We start from the raw sequence: 23,287 nt of genomic DNA, 5'->3' as shown, positions 1-23,287 counted from the left end.
AATTAAGAAGGGAGGTAGAACACAATTCATTTTAAATTTGATAATTTAAGAGATATCGAGAGTTTAATGCTCTTTGTGGTGACATTTAGCCTGGGTAAGGCAACTTGTTTTCCACCGTGGGAAACTTTGTTTTTTACCTATGGCTGACTTATTGTAGTAATAAAAAATAATAATTAATTAAAACATATTAAAATATCAATAATTCCAATCCAATTGCATTCTTCAGAGAACAAATTACTCCTCTGTTGCCATAATTCCAATCCAATTGCACACTATTGAAACAAAAAATTAAAAGAAAACGGTTCTAATTAAAGCGAAATATTTAACTGTTCAATGATTGCATCTTTCTTATCTCCTCTTCTCCGCTTCTTCCTCCACCATATTTCACTCATCAGAATTTGGATCTGGCGGATGTTGTTTGAGGCACAATAAAATTGGGATTCTTATTTTTTTTGACACAAATTGATTCTGATACAAAAAGAATAGTGAAGTCAAGAGAAAAATAGAAAAATGCTTATGGGTACCTTTGTTATTTCTCAGTGAGTGTTGATGTTTCTCAAGAGGACATTGCTTAATATTTTTTCAACATGCAGAAAATTGTTGAATCAGAAATTTTAATGGTGGACAATTTTTAACATTCTTAAATACAAATTGAAGTTGGGTTTTAATATTTACAAATTTGGGTTCAATATTTTGGATCTTTAAATCAGCTTCTGCATCTTCTTTATCAAACTTCTTCACCGTTTTTGTTCTTGATTCAGAGTTATTTTCTTCTTCATCATTTTGAGTTTTAGATTTCTATGGTTTGTTTTGTGAATGGAGAATAAGAGGAAGAGGAGTAAGCTGGTTTTTCTGGGTTTGAGATGATGAATTATATTGAATTGGTGGGGTCAGTTTTTTTTTTACACAATAACCATATAAAAGTTACAACAATTATCAAGTAAAAGATCTCGGCCATCTAAATAAAGAACTATTAAATCTACAGCTCAGGTTAAACTTTCCCGTGGTGGAAAAGAACTTCCATTTTCCATACTGAACCCCATTGCGCTCTTTGTATCTACTTGGGTGACAAACTAAAGCCCCACAATGTAAATCTGGAAGTATATACCTCGGTCTTAGTCTTTAAAAAAAAAAAGCTTAATACATCATTTGGTCCCTTAACTTATTTTTGGTTTTCACTTTGATCCCCTAACTATAAAGTGTTTCAATTTGGTATCATAAATCTTCTGCCGTTTACTATTTTGGTCATCTCCGTTAATTTTTTAATATCTAATAATTTTGATATGGTTTCAACCATTCGATTGCAGGTCCATTGTATATAATAGTGAACCACCAACATCTGATTTTTTTTTCTTTTCTTCTCCTCATTCCCTCTTATTCCTCTTGATCTTTATCGTCTTAAATATTAAGTTCATATAAACCCAACTTTTTTTAACAAACAAGCCCATAAAAAATAAGAATTGATTGAATCCTTCACAATTAACTAAAATCTCAAATTACTTAAATCCCATTATTAATAATAAAAAAGAAAAAAAACTACAACTATTTGATCATGTAATTTTTCACGTGAGTCCATGAAAATTCTGATGGATTATCAATAGAACAAAGGTGCTTCTTGACAATCTAACAGTGAAGTCATGAAAGATCGATAAGGAGAGGATACGAAGGTGATTGAATGAGAGTGCTTGGGCAGAGCTTGAAATAAAACACAATAATTCATATACTCACTTCTTTCTAGTTCATTTTTTTTTTCCTCCATTACATTTATGTTCTCAAATTTGAAACACATATGCAGAAGACCTAAAATCACAAAACCCATGTGCAATACAACAACATTTACTCTCCTTCTCTTATTTTCACTATAATTCCGTTTTGATGTGAATGAATTGAATCCAGGTGCAGAAGAACAATCCAAATACATAAAATTGAATCCGAATCTGACAGTTTTGATGTGAATGATTTCGTTTTTTTTTCTCTAAGATAAAGGGGTTGTTCTTGATAATCTTATTCTTCCTTCGATTCTTGATGTGAATCTGATTCTTCCTTCCCTCGTTCTTGATAATCTCACTTCAAAAGGTTGATTTTTTTTGTGGGTTTTGTTCTTGGCACCACTGTTCCGGTTAAGATTGTTGTTTTTGTTTCCTGTTACTTGTTGAATTCCAGTTGAATCTGATTGTGATATTATGTGTTGTTGTTATTGATTAAGACAGTGAAAATGATTTGATTTTGATGAAGAGATTTTTTTTTCTCTGGGTTATATGAAGATTGATTAATGAGTATGAATGTGATGATGAAGGAGATGAAGGAAGAAGAACAAATAAGAAAAAAAAAATTAGGTGTTGATGATTCACCTTAAGATACAACAGACCTATATGATCCAACGGTTCTCCTTTTTAAAAAAATATCAAAGGGTTAAAATTAAATGAATTTATAAGTGTATGGTGAACCACCTTTAAATATGGTTCACTTTAGATATTTGATGTTAAAAATTAACAGAGAAGACCAAAATAGTAAACGGCAGAAGATTTATGAGACCAAAGTAAAAATCAAAAATAAGTTAAAGGACAAAATGATGTATTAAACCAAAAAAAAAAATCGTCTTACATTAAGTATAAGTTTTCATAAATAAAAAAATTATGATTTTTTAAAGGAAAATAAAAAAAAAATTATGATTGTACAATTATGGGTTTGTCATACTGCAATAATTGAATATACTGGGACACTCCCCCGCCCCGTGTAAGATTCCAACTTACGGCAGCATGGGACGCAAATACCCAAACCCAATCACCACCTCCACAACCCGAATCGGATGGATCGGAATCGGAGTAATGGGCGGCGCAATGGCCTCACGCCTCATCTCCGCCGGTTACACTCTCACCTTCTACGCTCGCAACCCATCCCACCCAAATTCCCTCTCTCTTCAATCCCTCGGTGCCAAACTCGCAAATTCACCTTCCCATCTCGCTAACTCCTCCGACGTCGTTTTCACCATGCTCGGTCACCCCTCCGACGTTAAATCAATCTACCTCGACAAAAACGGCGTCGTTTCATCTCTAAACCCGAACACCGTCACTGTAGACACCACAAGCTCACATCCAGATCTCGCTAAAGAAATCTCCGTCGCAGCACGAGCTAAATCCGCTTGGTCAATCGATGCTCCGGTATCCGGTGGAGATATTGGAGCAAGAGACGGAAAGCTAGCAATCTTCGCAGCAGGCGAAGCCGCTGTAGTTGAATGGCTACAACCGTTGTTTGAAATAATGGGAAAAGCAACATACCTGGGGCCTGCAGGGTGCGGACAGAGTTGCAAGATAGCGAATCAGATAACGATCGGAGCAAATTTGATCGGACTTAGCGAAGGATTAGTGTTTGCGAAACGAAGTGGGATTGACTTGGAGCAATTTTTGGATGCGATTAAGAATGGTGCCGCGGGTACAAAGGCATTGGAGTTGTTTGGGAAGAGGATGATAAATAAGGATTTTAGGCCTGGTGGTTATGCTGAGTATCAGGTTAAGGATTTAGGAATGGGTGTTAATTTTGTTGAAGGTGATGATGATGAAGTTGTTGTTTTGCCTGGTGCTTCTTTGGTTAAACAGATTTTTACTGGTATGGTTGCTAATGGGGATGGGAAGCTTGGTGGTCAAGGTGTTATTTCTGTTATTGATAGGATTAATGGAAGTTAACTTTGTAAGAATAACTTATGTTAAAATAATTCAAATTTACTTTATCAAGTGATGATAATAAATTGATTTTTCTAGGTTGAAACATGTTTTGCTTGTAGTTGTTGTTATGTTTTCTAAAAGTTCTTTTGATCATGGTATGGGACCAAAATGAAGCTTAGACTTAGGATCAGGAGTATTATTTTTTTTAAAAGATTGGTAGAAATTATATCAATATTTGTTCAATTTCACATTGTGCTTCTGTTTTTCTTTTTTGGAACAAACATTGCGGCGCCTCTTCTACTGCGTTTTTGTTGCTCTCTTAGCATAGGCCATCATAGTCTTGTTAACAACAAACATTGGATTAAACAGACTCATAAAATTATGATAGCTTATTCACGTTAGATTCCACACCTTTTCTCTTTATCCCAATCTTTCTCCTCTTTCTTCATCTTCATCTTTTATGATGAATAGTAGTCATGCATCTCTCCTAAGTATCAAACCATGATCACATCACTGATCACTCTTAAATTTACTAGACGATGACGTGGTTAGCTTCAACTATGGTTGAAACTGTGGGGGCTAGCTATATATGGAACCAGTGATTTGATTAATTTATACAAAGTTTTTGCCTTCAAAGGTCTAGGTTTTCTTCCTAACTAGATGTGTCAAAGCTTTGTAACTTTGCTCCGATTGAGATTTTACCAATGAGATTATTGTTTGACAAATCCATTACACTTAAACGATAAATTTGAGCTAAGCTGGAAGGAATCAAGAAACTCGAGTGTTTTCAAATTCCCAAATCCCATATATTATTTCCCTACTCAAATTGTTTCTTGAAAAATTCAAAGACACCAATCCGAATAGGAACCCTATGACTTTGTGGTGCCGTTTAATTTGGGAAAGCAAACTTTTTTCCCATCATGGGAAAGTAAATTTTAACCATTAGATTCAATAAAGAATACACTTTTATCATACTCCCTCAATACTAGATTTTTCTCCCTCTCTCTTCAACCACACAATCATCAACCATTTCTCACTTTCTCTCTACATGCTCCTCTCTCCTTTCTCTCCGTACAAGACCATCATAACCACCACCACCACCATGTTTAACACCTAGATCTCTCCTTTAGTTGGAACTGCAACAAACCCTATGACTTTGTGGTGCCGTTTAATTTGGGAAAGCAAACTTTTTTCCCATCATGGGAAAGTAAATTTTAACCATTAGATTCAATAAAGAATACACTTTTATCATACTCCCTTAATACTAGATTTTTCTCCCTCTCTCTTCAACCACACAATCATCAACCATTTCTCACTTTCTCTCTACATGCTCCTCTCTCCTTTCTCTCCGTACAAGACCATCATAACCACCACCACCACCATGTTTAACACCTAGATCTCTCCTTTAGTTGGAACTGCAACAAACCCTTTTGGAAATGGATATTTTTAAGGTCCTTCTAAAGCACCTCTTGAAGCTGCTTCAACTTGTCCTGATGTTTATGGTAAAGGTGCTTACCCTGGTTATGCTGGTGATTTGCTTGTTGGTTCTACTACTGGTGCTAGTTTCAATGCTCATGGTGATAATGGAAGGAAGTATCTTCTTCCTGCTTTGTATGATCCTTCTACATTATCTTGCTCAACCCTTGTTTGAAGAACATTGCAATTGAAATAGCTTAGTTACTCTTCCACTGTTGTTGTACAAATAAGAAATTACTTAGGATTAATTCATTTATTATTTCTATAATTTTTTGATTATGCGGATTTTGTAATGATAAACAAGCAAATGTACTTTTGTTTGATTTTTTTTTTTAAAATATATTGGTATTTTTAGTAGATTATTAACTTTTAGGGGAGAAGGGTGGTGGTGGAAGATGATGTGGAAAAAATTTGATGTTGAGAGATCATGATAAAATTGTGTACCCTATTTAATCTAATTATTAAAAATTAACTTTTTCATGGTGAAAAAAAAATTTACTTTTCCAAATTAAACAGCATCTGACTTTATAGTCTGCCTCATTAATATTTAGTTTTTAAGGTGGGAAAGTCCTCATGACTTTGTAATACCGTGACATTTTCACCTTAAAATCATCAAATCATTCAAAATCTTCTGCTTCTTAAAGTCGCCTCTAAACTCCTAAAAGAAACATATAATCATATACGGAGACAAGTATTACACACCACGGCACCATATAATTTGGGTACATTTGCCTACTTTTTAAACAGTGGCAATCTAGTTACGTAAATCTAGTTATGACCATGCTATCTTTTTATTTTATTTTTTGTTTACAAAAACTATGACATCCTAAACTCAATAAATAGCTCCCTTTTATTCCTCAGCGTGACCTGCTTTTATAATAATCACTCAAAAAAAGGGAGGAGTTATAGAAAGTCTCTTCAACATTTTTGTCTCCTAATAATCACTGGTATGCACTTGTCTTTTCTGAGTATATTTCATTTTTTACAGTGTGAGTTTGGGTTTGATGGATTTGAATTGGATCTTTAAGTGTATAGATTATTTATTGGTTTGTTTCTTACGTAACTATTAATTATTATGGGACTAACAGAAAAAATGGAGTTGGATTTAACACCGAAAACAGCAGAAACATTGTTTGAAGGAGACGGTGGTAGTTTTGTTCAAAAAAAATAAAAGGAGACGGTGGTAGTTACTACGTTTGGTCGAGTTCTCAAATGCCAGTGTTAGCCTCAACCAACGTTGGTGCTGGTCGCCTTGTGCTTAAGCCTCAAGGCTTTGCTCTTCCTCATTATGCAGATTCCTCTAAAGTTGCTTATGTCATTCAAGGTCAGTCACTCCCATCTGTATTGTTACCAAGCACTGACACTTCTTGGATTAGCCTGTCCCGTTGTCTGACACGCATCGATCGTGTCCGATATCGAAACGACGCCAACACATATAATTACAATGAATTATGTGATTTTTTCGAATTATTAGCGGTGTCGACGTGTTAGTGTCCGTGTCGTGTTTGGTGTTTGTATCCGTATCCATGCTTCATACTTTAGTAACATGTGTAGGTACTGATGGTGTAGTTGGAACTGTACTCCCCAACACTGAAAAAGAAGTTGTTTTGAAACTTAAGCAAGGAGACATCATACCTGTACCTATTGGAACCATTTCATGGTGGTACAATGAAGGTGGCTCAGACCTTATAGTTGTTTTTCTTGGGGAAACTTCTAATGCTCATGTTCCTGGTCAATTCACCTATTTCCTTCTAACTGGAGGTCAAGGAATTATAGGAAGTTTCTCCAATGAGCTCACTAGCAAAGTGTATAATTTGAACAAAGATGAGGTTAACAAGCTAACAAAAAGTCAAACTGGGCTTTTGTTAGTCAAGCTAGAAAAAGACCAACCCATGCCTAAGCCCACAATGGACCTCACTAAAAAGCTAGTCCTTGATATTGATGTTGCAAAGCCAGGAATTGAAGTACAAAATGGTGGATCAATTACAACAATAACGGAGTCAGAATTTCATTTTATTGGGGATGTTGGGTTAAGTGTGATCAAAGTGAAACTTGAATCAAATACTATTAAGGCACCATCTTATTTAGTCAATCCTCTGGTTCAGTTAATTTACATTGCTAGAGGATATGGAAAGATTGAAATTGTGGGCTTGAATGGAAAACGTGTATCAGATACTCAAGTTAAGCCTGGTCATTTGATTGTTGTACCAAAGTTCTTTGTGATTGCTCAAATTGCAGGTGAAGAAGGAATGGAGAGTTACTCTATTGTAACAACTACAAAGTAAGTTGTTGGGATTTTGATTCGATAGAGTGAAGTTAAATTGATTTTAAAGAATCTACATAGTTGCACATCATAACACAAAATAACATTAAAAATTGTTGATTAAATTATGGACAACAAATATGTTTCATACACATACGGTAATCCGGTTAATCACATGCAAAAATATGTTTAATTCAGTTGAACGGATGATTAACTCAATTTACATTGAAAATTGTGATTATGACCGATGATAAATCAAAATCAATATAACATGTTCAAAGTCAATCATGTTTAAGCTTTGTAAAGTCTAATCTATTCTCATCTTTACTAACAAAAGTGATTGTGCATTTGTTTTCATTTATTTCTAGGCCTTTGAGCGAAGAATTGGCTGGTATGGCATCAATTTGGATTTCTGCTCTTCCCCATGTACTTTTCGTTCGCGCCCTGCAGCCATTCCTAAAATACCTTTGCGCTAGTTAACTAACGCAAGTGTTAAAATCTGCGCAACTTAGGTCATGCAGCGTGAGTTAAGTCACGCCGGGGTCAAATTCATTTTCCATCTTTTTGCAGCAAATTATCCACTTGCACAAAAGTCCAAAAACCAGTGGGTCTGGATATTATAGTTATTACTATTTGATTTGGAATTTAATTGAATCGGTGGGTTTAGTAACATAGAGATTGATACATGTGAAAACACCACAAACTTCAGGCTTAATGTTTATCCTCATGGTTGGAGGGTGCACCGTATATCAAGCATTTATCATCCACTCTTTTTTAACTGCTCTTCTTTGTCGTCTTCTTCTCTGGAATGGTTAGAGGCACCGTATATCATATTTTTTGAAATGTTTAAAACCAGCGTGACTTAATTCACGCAGCGCTATTTAAATTACGCATAAAATACAATGTGCGTTAGTTAAGTCACACTGTGTGACTTAACTAATACAGGGGTAATTTGGGCAAGGCTGCAGAGCGCGAGTATTTTGTGCTGGGGGAGAGCAGAAATCATCAATTTGGGGAGCCTTATCACCTTTATTGCAACAAGTGGCGCTTAATGTGGATTCTGAATTTCAAAACCTTTTTATATCAAAAGATCAAGGAAACTACAAATGTGAGCCCCCTACCATTTAGTAGGACTGTTTCGTAATATAATATGTTCTAATGTACGCTATGTTTGTTGTTTATAATATCAAATTTTGATCATATGAGCTTGGCATGGGAACAATTAATATAGTACTAATTCTAAAACTTGATGGAGAATAGCTCAACCCGATATACTCAACAAGAGAAGAATGTGGGTGTTAATGGCTTGGTCAATATTTCCTACCAATTTGTGCCACGTGACTCAAAGTTTTGTATCTTGCATTCTTCATTTTGATAAGGTGTGATAAAGATTGGTTTGCTCATTTATTTGCATATACATTGTATTTGATTTGATATGATACGAAAGTAAAACAAAGATTGGTATAAATGGAGTATATCAATATGTGATCAATTTCACATTGTGCCTCTTTTAGTTCTCAATTGTTGCTCACACAACTCCTCTTCAAATTGCTCTGCTCAACAAATTCTTCTATTCACTCTCCTTTTTTTAGTTACAGTGATTTTGGATTGATTGGGTGCTCAAAGTTGGATTGAATTTTTTTTATATAGGAAATAAATGAAATGCTTTAATGTCACATATTAGAATAAATTAAACATCATAACAATAGCGGCAAATCATAATCATAAAATACCATGTCATGATCAATTAACCATGAATCTAATTGCATGAATTTAGAATATCATATATAAAGATAAGAAGGGACGACAAAATTTATCTTTTCAAGATATATTTTAAATTTTTTTTATGTTCTTGAGTGTCTATCTTGAATGATTATAGGAGAGGAATGATTATTTTTCAAAACGGAAATACTATTTATCGCGAGAGCATATTTCACGAGGCATTCCGACACATCTAATAGCCGACTCCTTAATATTCTGCAATTGTTGAATGGTTATTAGTGGGGCCTTTTTTTTTTGTACCATTGCAATTAACATATCAGGATAAATTCGCTATAAATTCTCTCGTGATGTTTAGCATCACTCTTTTCAAAAAGTCACTCAAGTGGTTGTCTATACATATATTTATTGAGAAAGTGTAGAGGATGTCTACCCTTTCATGTAGAGTAAAAATGGTTCTACCAACTATTTTATGTATAGTCATAGGTATCGATCAAACCATACTCTTTCATGTAAAGTTGCAATGCTTGTATCAACTATTTTATGAATATTCATAACGTATCAAACTATACCCTTCTTATTAATCATAAAAAAACTATTTTTTAATGGCAAAATGTTAATATAATAATTGTTATATTATCGTTTTTTTTTGTTGGAACTTGAACCCTATTTTTTATTTTTCAACTCCTTTATAAAGTTATGATACTTGTAAATTAAAATATTTATCCAAATATGATCTAATCTCGAATCAAATCAGATTGATATGAGACTCTTGCTTCTTTCTAATTTCATCGCACCAACGATTTCGTGTCAATAATGATGAGCATGTAAGAGAGGCATTGAAGGCCTGAGAACATTTGCTTGTTTTTTTCCCTCACTCGACATCTATGAATTGTTTACTTCTCCATCCCAAGTGATCCACTTTTTTTAAAAAATATATATATATATGTTCCAAATAAATGACATTTCTTAGTTTCAAGACATTATTAATTATTTGTTTTTTCTCTCAAAAAATTAGTTATTTGTTTTTTAATTTCATCATCTAAACAATTTTATTTTCATCACTTCAATCAAAGATAATATATTCCACTATACATGATAGTGTTGATTACACAAATCCAAAATAAAAGATAATCCCTCTGGTCTCAATTATAAACAACTTTTTACTTTTTAAAATTATTGAATAACTGATGCATTTGATCTATATTACAAACTAAATATATTAGTTATTCAATAAATTTTAAAATTGTTATTTTTTCTTTATAATTGAGATTGGATGGAGTAATTTAGTAAAAGTATCACATTTTTTTATTTATTTATACACTGTGAAGTTACTCTGCGTTGATTTTAAGCTTTACCCAAAAGAACGAGGAAAAAGAAAGTTGTTCCGAAAGATAGTTTTTTTTGTTGTTTAAATATCATTACTTGGTTGTATAATAGAGACCCGAAACTTGGTTGCCCCACACCACACAGCTATTGTTGTACCTTGTTAATGTTGTTTTCCGTCATTCAGCCATGCACGCATTGAAGGTCCAGGCATAGCAGCTATCCCATTCTTATGAAATTATTTTGATGTGAAATAATATGTTATTCGATTTTTATATGTATTTAGTTTATGGTTGTCCCACACTACACAGCTGTTTTCCTTAATGGTATCGTAGCTATCCCACTCTCATGTGTGTGTTCATTCCATTCCAAACATCATGATGCAGAAGCAATTTGTCTTGGCTAGTAAATTAGGAATATTTGCAGATCCAAAAAAAAAAAGATGGGGGCTAGCTTTTAGAAGAATTTGACTTGTCAATGCATGCTGCACTGGCGTAGCAATAGCTGGAACACACGCTCAAAGACTTTGGATTTAAGTGATTAGAGTTAAGTTGAATCAATCAATAGTTTTGCTTAGGTCCTCTTCTACAACATTCATGTTAGACACAACATTCACAAACTTTACCCACCATATAGGGAGGGTTTATTATTAATTCAAAACAAACAAGCAAATTACATAACAAATTCCACACATAAGAAATTTATTTGAATATATAAACAAGTCCAAACTAAATGGTAGGGAGAATGAGATTTGTGGTTTTTGTGCTCTTAGATATGAAAAGGTTTTGAAACTCGGAATCCACATTGAAAGACACCTGTTGCACCGTAGGTGATAAGGCTCCCCAAACTGATGTATCTCCGGCTAACTCTTCAAACAAAGGCCTGCAATAAATATACAATTATTTTTGTTAGTGCAACCCACCCCTAATAATGTTAGACTGAAAATTAACTAAACCAAATAAAAAATAGTTTTAGATTGATATGATTATCAACTTGATTCACGAATCAAATGAGTTTAAGTAGAATAAAAATTGAATTATTCGGATCAATAAATTCAATTTAAACAATATATAGTTTATCTCGTTTGATTCATTTATGTGTGATTTTGATTTCTCAAACAAGTTATGTTAATGTTTAAAACTCCAACTTACTTGGTAGTTGTCACAATAGAGTAACTCTCCATTCCTTCTTCACCTGCAATTTGAGCAATCACAAAGAACTTTGGTACAACAATCAAATGACCAGGCTTAACTTGAGAATCCAAGACACGTTTTCCATTGATTCCCACAATTTCAATTTTTCCACTTCCTCTAGCAATGTAAATTAGCTGAATCCCAGGGGTAATTAGGTTTGAAGGTGCCTTAATAGCATTAGGTTCAAGTTTAACCCTAATCACACTTAACCCAACATCCTTAATAAAAGGAAAATCTTTCTCCGTTAAGCTTGTGACTAATCCCACATTTTTTTCCTTAATTTCTGGGGCTTTAGCATCAATGTCATAAACAAGGTCTTTAGTTAGGTCCATTTGTGGCTTAGGCATAGGTTGGCCTTTTTCTAACTTGATTATTGTAACCCCAGTTTGGCTTTGTGTTAGCTTGGTCACCTCATCTTTATTAAAATTGTATACTTTGCTTATTAATTCACTAGAAAAACTTCCTAAAAGTCCTAGAACACCACCTAGGATAAAATATGTGAATTCCCCTGGAACAAGAGCATTTGAAGTTTCCCCAAGATATATAATTTTAAAGTCTGAGTCACCATCATTGAACCACCATGAAACAGCTCCAATGGGTACTGGTACAATGTCTCCTTGCTTAAGCTTCAAAACTACTTCTTTTCCGGTGCTGGGGAGTATCATTCCAACTACACCATTAGTCCCTGCATGCATTTGAGGACATTTGAATAAATAACTAAACACATTCATTATAAAAAACTTAAGGCTTAAATATGTATTTCATCGTTGCAATTAGATATCGTTTAAAAATTGGTCTATGTATTTGCTAATCCTTGCAAACTAGCCTTGCAATCATTAATCATTTAAAATTTCGTCCTTTGACCAACTTAATCACTGCCACGTCACTAATTTGATGACGTGGCAATCACTATCACACGTGAAATTCCAATTTTGCCTTTAAGAAGAGGACAAAATATTGAAGAGAGAATTGGAAGCTCAAGGGTAAAATTGAAATTTCATGTATGACAGTGATTGTCACGTCATCAAATTAGTGACGTGGCAGTGATTAAGTGGGGAGAGGGACGAAATTTTAAATGATTAAACAATGCAAGGGTAAATTGTCAGGATTAGCGATTACATAGACCAATTTTTAAACGACCCTTAATTGAAAGGAAATACATATTTAAGCCAAAACTTAATAGTTTAAGATTTCTCTAATATTACCTTCTACGACGTAACCAACTTTGGAACAATCTCCATAATGGGGAAGAGCTAAGCCTCCTGGGTGAAGCACAAGATGGGCAGCACCAACATTGGTCTTAGCCAAAACTGGAACTTGAGAACTTAACCAAATGTAGTAACAACCACCATCTCCTTCAAACAATGGTTGTGCTGCCTTAGGTGTTAGGTCCAACTCCATTGAATTTTTTCTCCCCTAAAAAAGCTTTTCAAAATTTATAAATATCAGTGTTCCTTAGTTCAAAAATATAGTGTGAACGCGCAAGCTCAGTTCATGAGTTCAAGACTGAGGGAGGTATATATATATATGAAGTAGGATACTGTTCCAAGTTGTTGATTGCTTATGATTGGCTTGGAAAATAAGAGAGATGTAAAATAGGGGATAGGTTATAATTGATAAGTTAATTAAAGGGTTGTAAAATTAGCGGTTTAATTAGAAGATGAATATAAAATAACATAAAATAATATCCTTAAATCATAATAAAATGTATATCAAATAATACTAAAGTATTTAGAAATTAGTGACTTAATTTATTAATTTGATATATCTTTTATATATTATTATTAAGTTAATTTAATTCGCTAAAATTGTATATTTATCTTCATTTCATTGTTTATACTTAGTGAAAAAACACTTAATCATTAACTTTTTGTTGATAGGTCTAAAGTGAGGGCATTGGCGGCATTACTCTTGGATCGACCTTTGGAATAAGTTATAAATTTTTAATAAAATAGAAATATCAAACAAGTTTTTTTTTTTTTTTTTTTGTCATGTGAGCTTATAAATTATAAATTAAGAGTCCATTTCAAATAACTTTTTGAAGGGAATTTTTTTTTTTTAATAATTATTTTTAAGAGTATTGCATCTATTTTACAACTTTTTAAAAAGATATAATATAAAAACAACTTTGAATTAGAAGTTGTTAGAAGTAGCTTCTAAAAACCAGATTCTTCTAGATGAGAGAAAATAAGTGTGAAAGATTGAGTTAATTTTGTAACATTTCTTTTTTAAACAAACGCAAAATAGATCTTAATTTTCCTTTTAAATCTCTAAATTATTCACTGATAAAATCACTTTTATTTTAATTTATAACAAACAAATCATAAATTATTGGTTTTACCTGATACACACAATATTCTTTAGTAAAAAAACAAATATATGCTAGAATTTAAGCCAAAATTTTTTTCGATTGATGTAATTTGGAAAGCTTGTGGTAATAATTGTAGATTTGTTTTTCTTGTTGTAAAGAAAAATGTTAGAAACACTCTGTTTTTAGCTGTCTCTTTTAACACTCAATTTCTATTGGATGAACCCATGTGTATTATCACTTTATGTGGGATCCATTTTAAATGTGTTGTATCCACATGAATTTTATCCGATAAAAGAGTAAGTGTTATAGATATTGTTAAAAAGAGAGTGTCAATACCCCTTTTCGTTTTACAAAGTGATTCAAAGATTCTTGTAGATATGATTTGAGATGAGACATAACAACATGATTAAGAGGGCTGCTCCTCTTGCTTTGATGTGTCGCATTCATTGTATGTTATTCTTGAGTTGGCATGTTTAAATTAGACATTTAACATATTTTATAGAAGGAAAATCAGAGTGTTGGTTAGCTTGTTAATTTTATCATTTCGACATAATCAAGAAACATTCATGTTATGAAAACTTTTCCTAACGAGATTTAGAATTTTTTTTTTATAATATTAAATAGGCTTATATGCTTAAAAATGTTAAATTCATGTTTTAGTTTGTTCTTTGTTTTCTTTGAACGCTAGTCCTCTTAACTCTTTTGTTAAAGAAGAAAAAGAAAACTCTTTTCCTCAATGCAAACGTACAGAGCAATAATTCAATCAAGTGAGTGGCGTCCCTGCACAACATAGGATAGGTCACTGTAGCGTCTGAAAAGAAATTTACTGTAATAGGACCATATTACCTAGTTTTGTTTTGTATGTAACAGGACCAAAACATAAAACAGGAAAAAAGCAAAGTTTTGGTCATTTAACAATGTATTAATTTTTTGAGAAATGTTGAATGGTACGAATTCGGTGCATACTAAATTTCACGGATGAGCAAAACGGTACGGCACTCTCTTTTACCAAATTTCGTAATTTTTTTTTTATTAAATATACTATTTATAATTTCTGAACATGTCTTTTAAAAACCTATTAAAAAATTTAAGAGTTTAGATTAATTAAATATGATTTTTTTCAAGGAAAAAAGTAACTAAAATTTAGACCTAGAAATAAAATTTGAACTTATTTTTATGGAGAAACTTTTTATAATATTTAAATATTTTAGCAAAAAATGGTTTAAAAACATAAGAGTTGCGTTAAAGAGTAATTAAACATATTTAATTTTATCAAGGACTAAGACTGTGTAGAATTTTTTTGAAAGAACTAAAAGAACAATTAAAATTAAGTAAAATTAAATTTAAAAGGTCTTCATTTTGTAGGGACAAAAAAAATATTTAACTAATTTTATTTTAGTCCTATAAATAATATTTATTATGTTGAGTGCTACTAAGAAGAGTGAGTAATCTATCATGGGTCCGTCATAGTCTGTCGTAAGTCCTTCTCAACCGAAGAAGGGTGGTGTACTTACACGTGCTATGACGCTCAAAGAGTGAAATCAAATATTAGGGAAAAGAGGGAGATAGATGATCCAATATTGTGCAATAGTATATATAGTGGGTAAATGGGCTTTTGGCTGTTAGGCCTTCACTTGGACATGTGTCCTGAATGGTGTTCTAGAAATAATCACGACATTGGATCTGAACTGGACAGTCCATGTTAAAGGTTTAGACAATGATCTAGTGGGTTTTAGTGCATGTCCATAATATGGATTCACTCTGCAATGAATCTCAGTTGGAGTCGGGTCTTAACCGAGATTGGGCCTCGGCCTAGTCCGGAACAACAATCAATCATCTTTTCACCGTGTGTTTGATGGGCTTGGAGACACCGAAATTTGATGTGCTTGAATAGCAAAACAATGTCCTTAAACCGCCTCTTTTTCAATATTCAATACGGTAGAAGTCCTCAAGTATAGCTTCTCGTACAATGTTAATGTTGCTTCAGATGATTGTTTAATCAAGTGGAATAATAGTAATCATCAGTGTGTCATTCTAAATGTGGATGAGAGTTGTCTTGGGTCTTCATCCAGGGCTGGTTTTAGAGGCGTCCTTTGAAATAATTTAGGTTTCTTTTTATCGGCTTTGTCAACTCACCTTACATGTTCTTTTTATATTATGTTCGCTGAACTTCTGAAATTTACAAAGATTTCATCACTGCCAAAGACTTGGGTATTGATGAGTTTGTATACTACTCAGATTATCTTCTCTGCATTAACCTCATCAATGACCCCTTTGTGAAGTATCATTTCTATATTGTTTTAATTCAGTACATTAAAGAACTTATTTCTTAAAGCAAAGTCTTTATTTATCACACCCTTAGAGAAGGGAACCATGACTTGTTAATTCATGCATCCCCTCCAAATGGTCTTCTCAATTTGCTAAGGAACGTTGCTTCTGGAACTTTCTTCCTTAGGGAGTAATTTGTTTCTTTTGTTCCGTTTCTTTTCTTGTTTGGTTTGTCTCATTCGCCTTGTAAACAAAAAATTACAATTAACATTGTAACAAAAAATAAAATTTTCAGTTAACATTGTACCATTGCATGTATATGTCAGTTGTCAGTCAACAACAACAAGGTGAAAAATGATAGGTTTCGTCGGTGAAAAATACATTTATTGATGCAAAATGAAAATGTGAGGGGTTCAAAATGAAAAGAAAAATTAAAAATTTTAAAGTGTACAGTTGCATCCCCTCAATAATGAATTGGTCCACCTCTATTAGATCAATTGAATATTAAATAAAAAATTTAATATTTTTTATATAAAGTCTAATGTTTTTATTAGATTATTTCTCAACGTAATAAAAAATTACTTTTAATACTATTTATTAATTAGGATCCAAATTATAGTTTCGTTTTAGGTCATCAAAATCTTAAAAACCGTTGAAAATCAAATGAGTAATACAGACTTAGTTTTCTTCCTAACATTGTCCAACACAGCGTCAATAATAGAGACACCGAAGTTGTCCCATTCAACATACACCATATATACCCTTTTGTATTTTCCCTTTCAATCATGATCATTCTTACATTGCACCATTGTCACCATATATACCCTTTTTATTTTGTGCAATCGTACTCATGCTTCATCACATGTGCTTTTATCCTATACTTTTACAATCTTCATCTATAAATATATAGGGTCTTGTTAACTCTTTAAGAACCATAAGTAGTAAGAATATTATGAAAATGCATGTAATTAATGTTTTGGAAATCGAAATATTTGACTTTTTTAAAGAATAATTTCTTGTTTTTGATAGCTTAAAGAGTACCCCGGGAGCACTCGTTAACATTTTTCTTTTATATTTATTTATTGCTAAAATTAAAAAAATTGAGAGTAATATTAAATTTGGAATAATTTATATTTATATTAATTTTTTTTCAAATTTATTATTAGAACAGAAAATTAATTTATCTTCTCATTATAGTGCAATGATGTGAATAAAGTTTGGGGAAATACTAACCGCTGCCTCCGAGGCACTGATTAAGGATATGAAAAAGGAAATTATATAATAGTTATATAGCAGAACCCTAAAGTTTGTTGGGTTAAGACCATCAATAAAAGGGAGGCTTAACTTCATCAGCCTTTTATTCCTAATAGACACCCTAACTGGATAGAAAAGTCAAGTGAGGTTTATAGAGTAAATGAGTTTTACTAAGTCATCTCTCTAAGTGGATCTTACGTCTCTTTAATATTTTAAAAAATAAAATATAAAGACATAGAACTATTGATAGATGTTTAGTTGGTCTTGTTTAAGAAATGTGTGTGAGGTGTTGGGTTAGAGATTTGAGTGTTTTTCAAATATTAAAAAATTATATATAAGTGGTGTGTAACATGAAATCCTTTCAAGTATCCAAAAATAAATTTATGTCAATAGGTTGAAACAATCCTCATGATGGTTTGATTTATGTCAATGGACGTTTCTCCTTACGTTCTCTAATATCTCTAAAGCCCGTAACTACCATATTTAAGAGACCTTAGAGGTATTGAAGAGTCTAAAAAGAAATGTTCATTGTCAATTGAGAGGTCTGAAGACATACATCTTAATTGATTAGCAGACGATGTAAAACTAAGGAAGGACACATCAATTAGATTTTGGAGGGATTTGTGGTTGCTTTTTTATATATAGATATTTAAAGAAGAAATAAAACAAACAAACTCAGAGACTAATTTCGATAAAAGATACTTTAAAAATGAATACATTAATATTCTATTTATAGAACATACTTGGAGCATACCCCTTAAAAACAAAACATATTTGGAGCTTAACTAACCAACCAAGTAATTAACTAATCACCTAAACTACTAACTAATTATCATTATTTTCTAATTATCATTATTTTTAACAACACCTTCAGACTTTGGGTTCAAGTGATAAGAGTTAAGTTGGATTAGTCAATAGCTTTCCCTAGGCTCATAACTCTTCTACAACATCTCATGTTTGACACGACATTCACATATACTAAGATCATGTTGCGTATGTATTACCAAAATACATTAAGCTTATCATGGTTGGATGTCCATGTAGTTTCACAATTCACATTAATCAATATTTATACTTATCATAGAACTTTTTTTTTTTTCCGATAATTAAAATTTATAAATGGTGGTGCCTGGATGTAACATCATGGCATACAAACTCTACCCACCATTTGGGTAGGGTTTATTAATTAACAAAAAAAATAAAAAAATCAAACACCTTATTACATAAATTCCACACATATTCAATAAAAGAAATATTCCACACATAAGAATATTATTGGGGTATACTATAAACAAGTCAAACTAAATGGTAGGGAGAATGAGACTTGTGGTTTCTGTGGCCTTAGATATGAAAAGTTTATTAAACTCAGAATCCACATTGAAAGACACTTGTTGCACATTAGGTGACAAGGCTCCCCATACTGATGTCTTTCCGGCTAACTCTTCAAACAAAGGTCTGTAAAAAATATACGAATCAAATGAGTTTAAGTTGAATAAAAAATTGAATTCGTTGGATAAATAAATTCAATTTAAAATGGTCGAGTTACTTGTGATTTTGATTTCTCATTTAAAACTCTAACTTACTTGGTAGTTGTCACAATAGAGTAACTCTCCATTCCTTCTTCTTCACCTGCAATTTGAGCAACCACAAAAAAATGTGGCACAACAATCAAATGACCAGCCTTAACTTGAGCATCCAAGACACGTTTTCCATTGATTCCCACAATTTCAATTTTTCCACTTCCTCTAGCAATGTAAATTAACTGAATCCCAGGGGTAATTAGGTTTGATGGTGCCTTAATAGCATTAGGTTCAAGTTTAACCCTAATCACACTTAACCCAACATCCTTAATAAAAGGAAAATCTTTCTCCGTTAAGGTTGTGACTAACCCCACATTTTGAGCCTTAATTTCTGGTGTTTTAGCATCAATGTCATAAACAAAGTCTTTAGTTAGGTCCAATTTTGGCTTAGGCATAGGTTGACCTTTTTCTAACTTGATTATAACAACCCCTTTTTGGCTTTGTGTTAGCTTGGTCACCTCATCTTTATTAAAATTGTATACTTTGCTTATTAAATCACTAGAGAAACTTGATAAAAGTCCTTGAACACCAGTTAGGAAAAAATAAGTGAATTCTCCTGAAACATGAGCTATAGAAGTTTCCCCAAGAAATATAATGTTAAGATCTGATTCACCATCATTGAACCACCATGAAACACCTCCAATAGGTACAGGAATCACATCTCCTTTCTTAAGCTTCAAAACAACTTCTTTTCCAGTGTTGGGGAGAACCATTCCAACTACGCCATCGGTCCCTGCGTTTGACAAATTTGAGCAAATAAGTGATGTTTGCGATACATAATAATTTGGAAGTAATGTGCAGAGTATTAATTGGAAGGTACAATTGAAAAGAAAAAATTATTATTGCATTGAAAATTGAAAGTGACGTTCATTTTAACCCACTTTGTTTGAATCTGCATTTATTGCGTGTTGATGTTGGTAAGAAAATAAATAATGATTAATTCTCTAACCTTCTATGACATAACCCACTTTGTTTGAATCTGCATAATGAGGAAGAGCAAATCCCCTTGGCTGAAGAACAAGTTGACCAGCACCAACATTAGTCTTAGCCAAAACTGGAACTTGAGAACTTAACCAAATGTAGTAACCACCACCATCTCCCTCAAGCAATGGTTGTGCTGTCTTCGGTGTTAGATCCAACTCCATTGATTTCTTCTAGCCTTTGCTCGTTAAATTTATGAATCAGTGATCCATTTTTAGTTCAAAAAGCAATACTAAATATATATACCACTTCAACACACAATATATTCTCTATCCGGACACAATTAATACTAACTTTCACACTTATTAATTTTTTTAACCAATTGAGTAGTTAATTTTTGCTTATAATTGAGTTTAAACTTTAAAGAAATCTAAACACCCTTATAATTGTGCTGTCTTCGGTATTTTATGCTGAAATAATAAGCAACTGCAACAACCAATGTTTTGTTTTAAATCTTCTGTTTTTGGTGTACTTGTGATTGAGACATATTCCTCCTATATTGAGTTTGTTTCTTAGCTTAAAGATAGAAGAAAAAATTCCTGGACCACGTAATTTGTTTCTTTTCATTCCTTATTTAGTTATCCGTACATCAATGTCCTTGCCAATTAGGATTCATTTTTAATACTACTACTTGGCTTAATTATGTTGTAGAAAATAATGCATCTAAAAATTAGAAATATCAAGCATAACTTAAAATTAGAAATTTCTTATGCAGTAGCGTCCCAAAAGTTAAGCTGAATGTAAATATCAGAAAAACCAAAATTATTAAATTCATATAAGTTATAAACAAAGTAGTATATACCTGCGATTGATCTAGATGCGTAATTGAGAAACTGAGAATAAGCAACGAACTCGGCAATAATTGATGCGTGAATGCGTTGAAGACTGAGGCTATAAATAAAGTGTGATTTACTGTAAAAAGTTGTAATTGATTTTTTTTTTTTTAGTGACAAGTTGTAGTAATTGAATTTGTTTTTTGTGGCAAGTTGTAATTGAATATTGAATAGTAAAAGGAAAGATAATTGAATACTTATATGATTAGCTGGGAAAATAATTCTACGTTATTCTCCTATCTCCCTTGTTGTAAGCATAAATTGGATATCACAAATATTTTAAAAAATAATTAGAAAGATAGATAATGTATTAAATTTATCTATTGATGTATGCCAAAGTTGTCATTTAATTAACGTTTTTTCGGAATAAAAGGTTGATTCAATGGTTGAGTGAGAGATTTCATTATAGAGAGGACTCTAAGACCTATATTTATATGAAGTTCGATAATTAATTAACTAAGAATATTTTTATAAATAAGAATATGCTAATAAGCGTCCCTTATAAATAAATTACTATCTTTATTTTAAAATAAATATTACAGTCAACCACTTTACACATGTTAATACACACTTTTTTTTACAAATGTTAATACACACTTTTGATCGCTAATATCTTTAATTATCTATAGTAAAAAATTATAAAAATTGAATATTTTGAAAATATTTATCCAAATAAATTGAACAACATTTTCAATACTAATATTTATATTTATATATTAATTAAAAATATGGTTAAAATAAGTTATATGAATAATGCAAATCTTACAAATGTGACATGTGTTATAAAATAGTGCACATTGTACATTAAATAATTCAAAAACACACTTATGGAGCATTTAGAGACGAGTACTTTGCAAAGCTTACTTTAACCATAAATTCGTGGTAATAGAAAAATGCTAACTAGTGTTCGAGAGTGACATTAGTTAAGGAAAAAAGTATAGTATAAAAAAAATTATGTGATTAAAGATTATATTTTTTTTTATCAAGTAAAATGTCACTACTAACTGAGTTAAGATGATAGTGACATTAGTTTTTTTTTGTGGTGTTTAATGTTCGAACCTTGAACCTTACATATATTATACATTGTTCTTACCAACTGAGTTAAGCTCACGGAAACAACTAAGACATTAGTTAACATAATGACTCTAATAATAATAATTAATAATAATAAGAGCTTCAATGAGGACACGTGGATGCGAAAAACATGTGGTACACATCATATCATATCATCACCTACTCCAAAATAATTGTAGATTTTTTGGTCAAGTAACCTAGTTAGGGTTGGGAATAGGTCAGGTTGACCTATCGAGGCCTACGGCCTGACCTGTTTAGGTCTGACCTGATCTGTTTATTATAAAGGCTAGGCTTAGGCTTTTGAAAAAGTCTATTTAAGTAAATAGGTTAGGCTTAGGATATCAAAAAAGCCTACGAAGCTTAATAGGTCAGTCTGTTTATGCATATTATTAAAATTTATTTTTTATTAATAATAAAATATAATTTATATTAAACAGCAAAATAAAGAAATAACTCAAATAATAGACTTTTTAAATAGGCTCTAAGGCCTTATAGTGAAATAGGCTTTTAAAGCCTTATAGTGATAGACAAGTCTTACAATAAAATAGACTTTAAGGCCTATTTAGCCTACTTAGAAGTAAATAAAATAACATGTTTAATGACTTTAATCATAAGTAGGCCTGTAAATAGGCTTTCAGGCCAGGCCATGCCATAGGTCAGGCTCAAGCTTGCAAATTTTTTTATAGGCGAGGCTCATGCCTATCAAAGTCTAGCTTGGCCTGGCCTATTCCTAACCCTAAGTTTAGTGGCTAGAGCTCACACAATTTAATTATGGAGAAATGGAGTGTCCGAGATTCGAACCCCTACCTCTACATATAATATGTAATATCCTTACCAACTGAGTTAAGCTCACGGAGATCGTAGATTTTTTTATTCTAAAAAAAATGCAGATTTATTTTTTTGCTCATTGCAAATTACAAGGATGTCAATAATTCATTATTATATTCTTTAAAAAAAAAAAAGTTCGGCACCACCTGATAGCGAGGAGATATGTGGTCGACCTAAACTACAAATTAATTTCTCAAAAAAATGTAAAGTAGATCCACTTGGTCCTTGTATTATTTCCGGTTACTCAACAACATAATTAAAAAGGACAACCTTTTGCATTAAAGCTCTCGCATACATAGGGTTTGGGAAGGAATCCTACTATTTGGTGTATTGTACACAGCCTTACCCTGTTTTTTACATAAGAAATTGTTTCCAGAACTTGAACATGTGACCTTTCAGTTCCATAACAACAATTTTATGTGTCAAAATACAACATAATTATTCCAGTAAAAAAAAACGACATTAATTGAAAATGAATTTAATCAAATAATTTCTCGTTCAAATCGTTTTCGTAGGAAT

The 23,287-nt window shown here is 32.2% G+C and overlaps 4 protein-coding genes across 4 annotated transcripts; 2 read left to right on the top strand and 2 right to left on the bottom strand.

The window, feature by feature from the left end:
- Positions 1–2,675: 2,675 nt before the first annotated feature.
- Positions 2,676–3,815, top strand: LOC11436146 (probable 3-hydroxyisobutyrate dehydrogenase-like 2, mitochondrial). Its single transcript, XM_024771714.2, has one exon. It carries the CDS (start codon positions 2,760–2,762, stop codon positions 3,681–3,683), a length of 924 nt encoding a protein of 307 aa, XP_024627482.1. The 5' UTR covers positions 2,676–2,759; the 3' UTR covers positions 3,684–3,815.
- Positions 3,816–5,794: 1,979 nt separating this feature from the next.
- Positions 5,795–8,887, top strand: LOC11433711 (glutelin type-B 5). The gene is made up of 4 exons (XM_003629928.4): positions 5,795–6,085; positions 6,227–6,462; positions 6,693–7,419; positions 7,770–8,887. The coding sequence occupies exons 2-4, from the start codon at positions 6,351–6,353 to the stop codon at positions 7,879–7,881; spliced, it is 951 nt and encodes a 316-aa protein (XP_003629976.2). The 5' UTR covers positions 5,795–6,085; positions 6,227–6,350; the 3' UTR covers positions 7,882–8,887.
- Positions 8,888–11,026: 2,139 nt separating this feature from the next.
- On the bottom strand, positions 11,027–13,160 carry LOC11414628 (glutelin type-A 3). The gene is made up of 3 exons (XM_003629927.4): positions 12,845–13,160; positions 11,598–12,324; positions 11,027–11,328 (listed from the first exon to the last, which is right to left on the bottom strand). Exons 1-3 carry the CDS (start codon positions 13,038–13,040, stop codon positions 11,175–11,177), a joined length of 1,077 nt encoding a protein of 358 aa, XP_003629975.1. The 5' UTR covers positions 13,041–13,160; the 3' UTR covers positions 11,027–11,174.
- A 5,310-nt stretch (positions 13,161–18,470) lies between these two features.
- LOC11414626 (11S globulin seed storage protein 2) lies at positions 18,471–20,991 on the bottom strand. Its single transcript, XM_003629925.4, has 4 exons — positions 20,836–20,991; positions 20,002–20,211; positions 19,056–19,785; positions 18,471–18,927 (listed from the first exon to the last, which is right to left on the bottom strand). Exons 2-4 carry the CDS (start codon positions 20,195–20,197, stop codon positions 18,774–18,776), a joined length of 1,080 nt encoding a protein of 359 aa, XP_003629973.2. The 5' UTR covers positions 20,198–20,211; positions 20,836–20,991; the 3' UTR covers positions 18,471–18,773.
- Between the last annotated feature and the right edge of the window lie 2,296 nt (positions 20,992–23,287).

This window comes from Medicago truncatula, chromosome 8 (genome assembly GCF_003473485.1).
Source record: "Medicago truncatula cultivar Jemalong A17 chromosome 8, MtrunA17r5.0-ANR, whole genome shotgun sequence".
Classification (NCBI taxonomy): Eukaryota; Viridiplantae; Streptophyta; class Magnoliopsida; order Fabales; family Fabaceae; genus Medicago; species Medicago truncatula.
The sequence above is the reverse complement of the archived record's forward strand: the minus strand, read 5'-3'. Positions and strand labels throughout refer to the sequence as shown.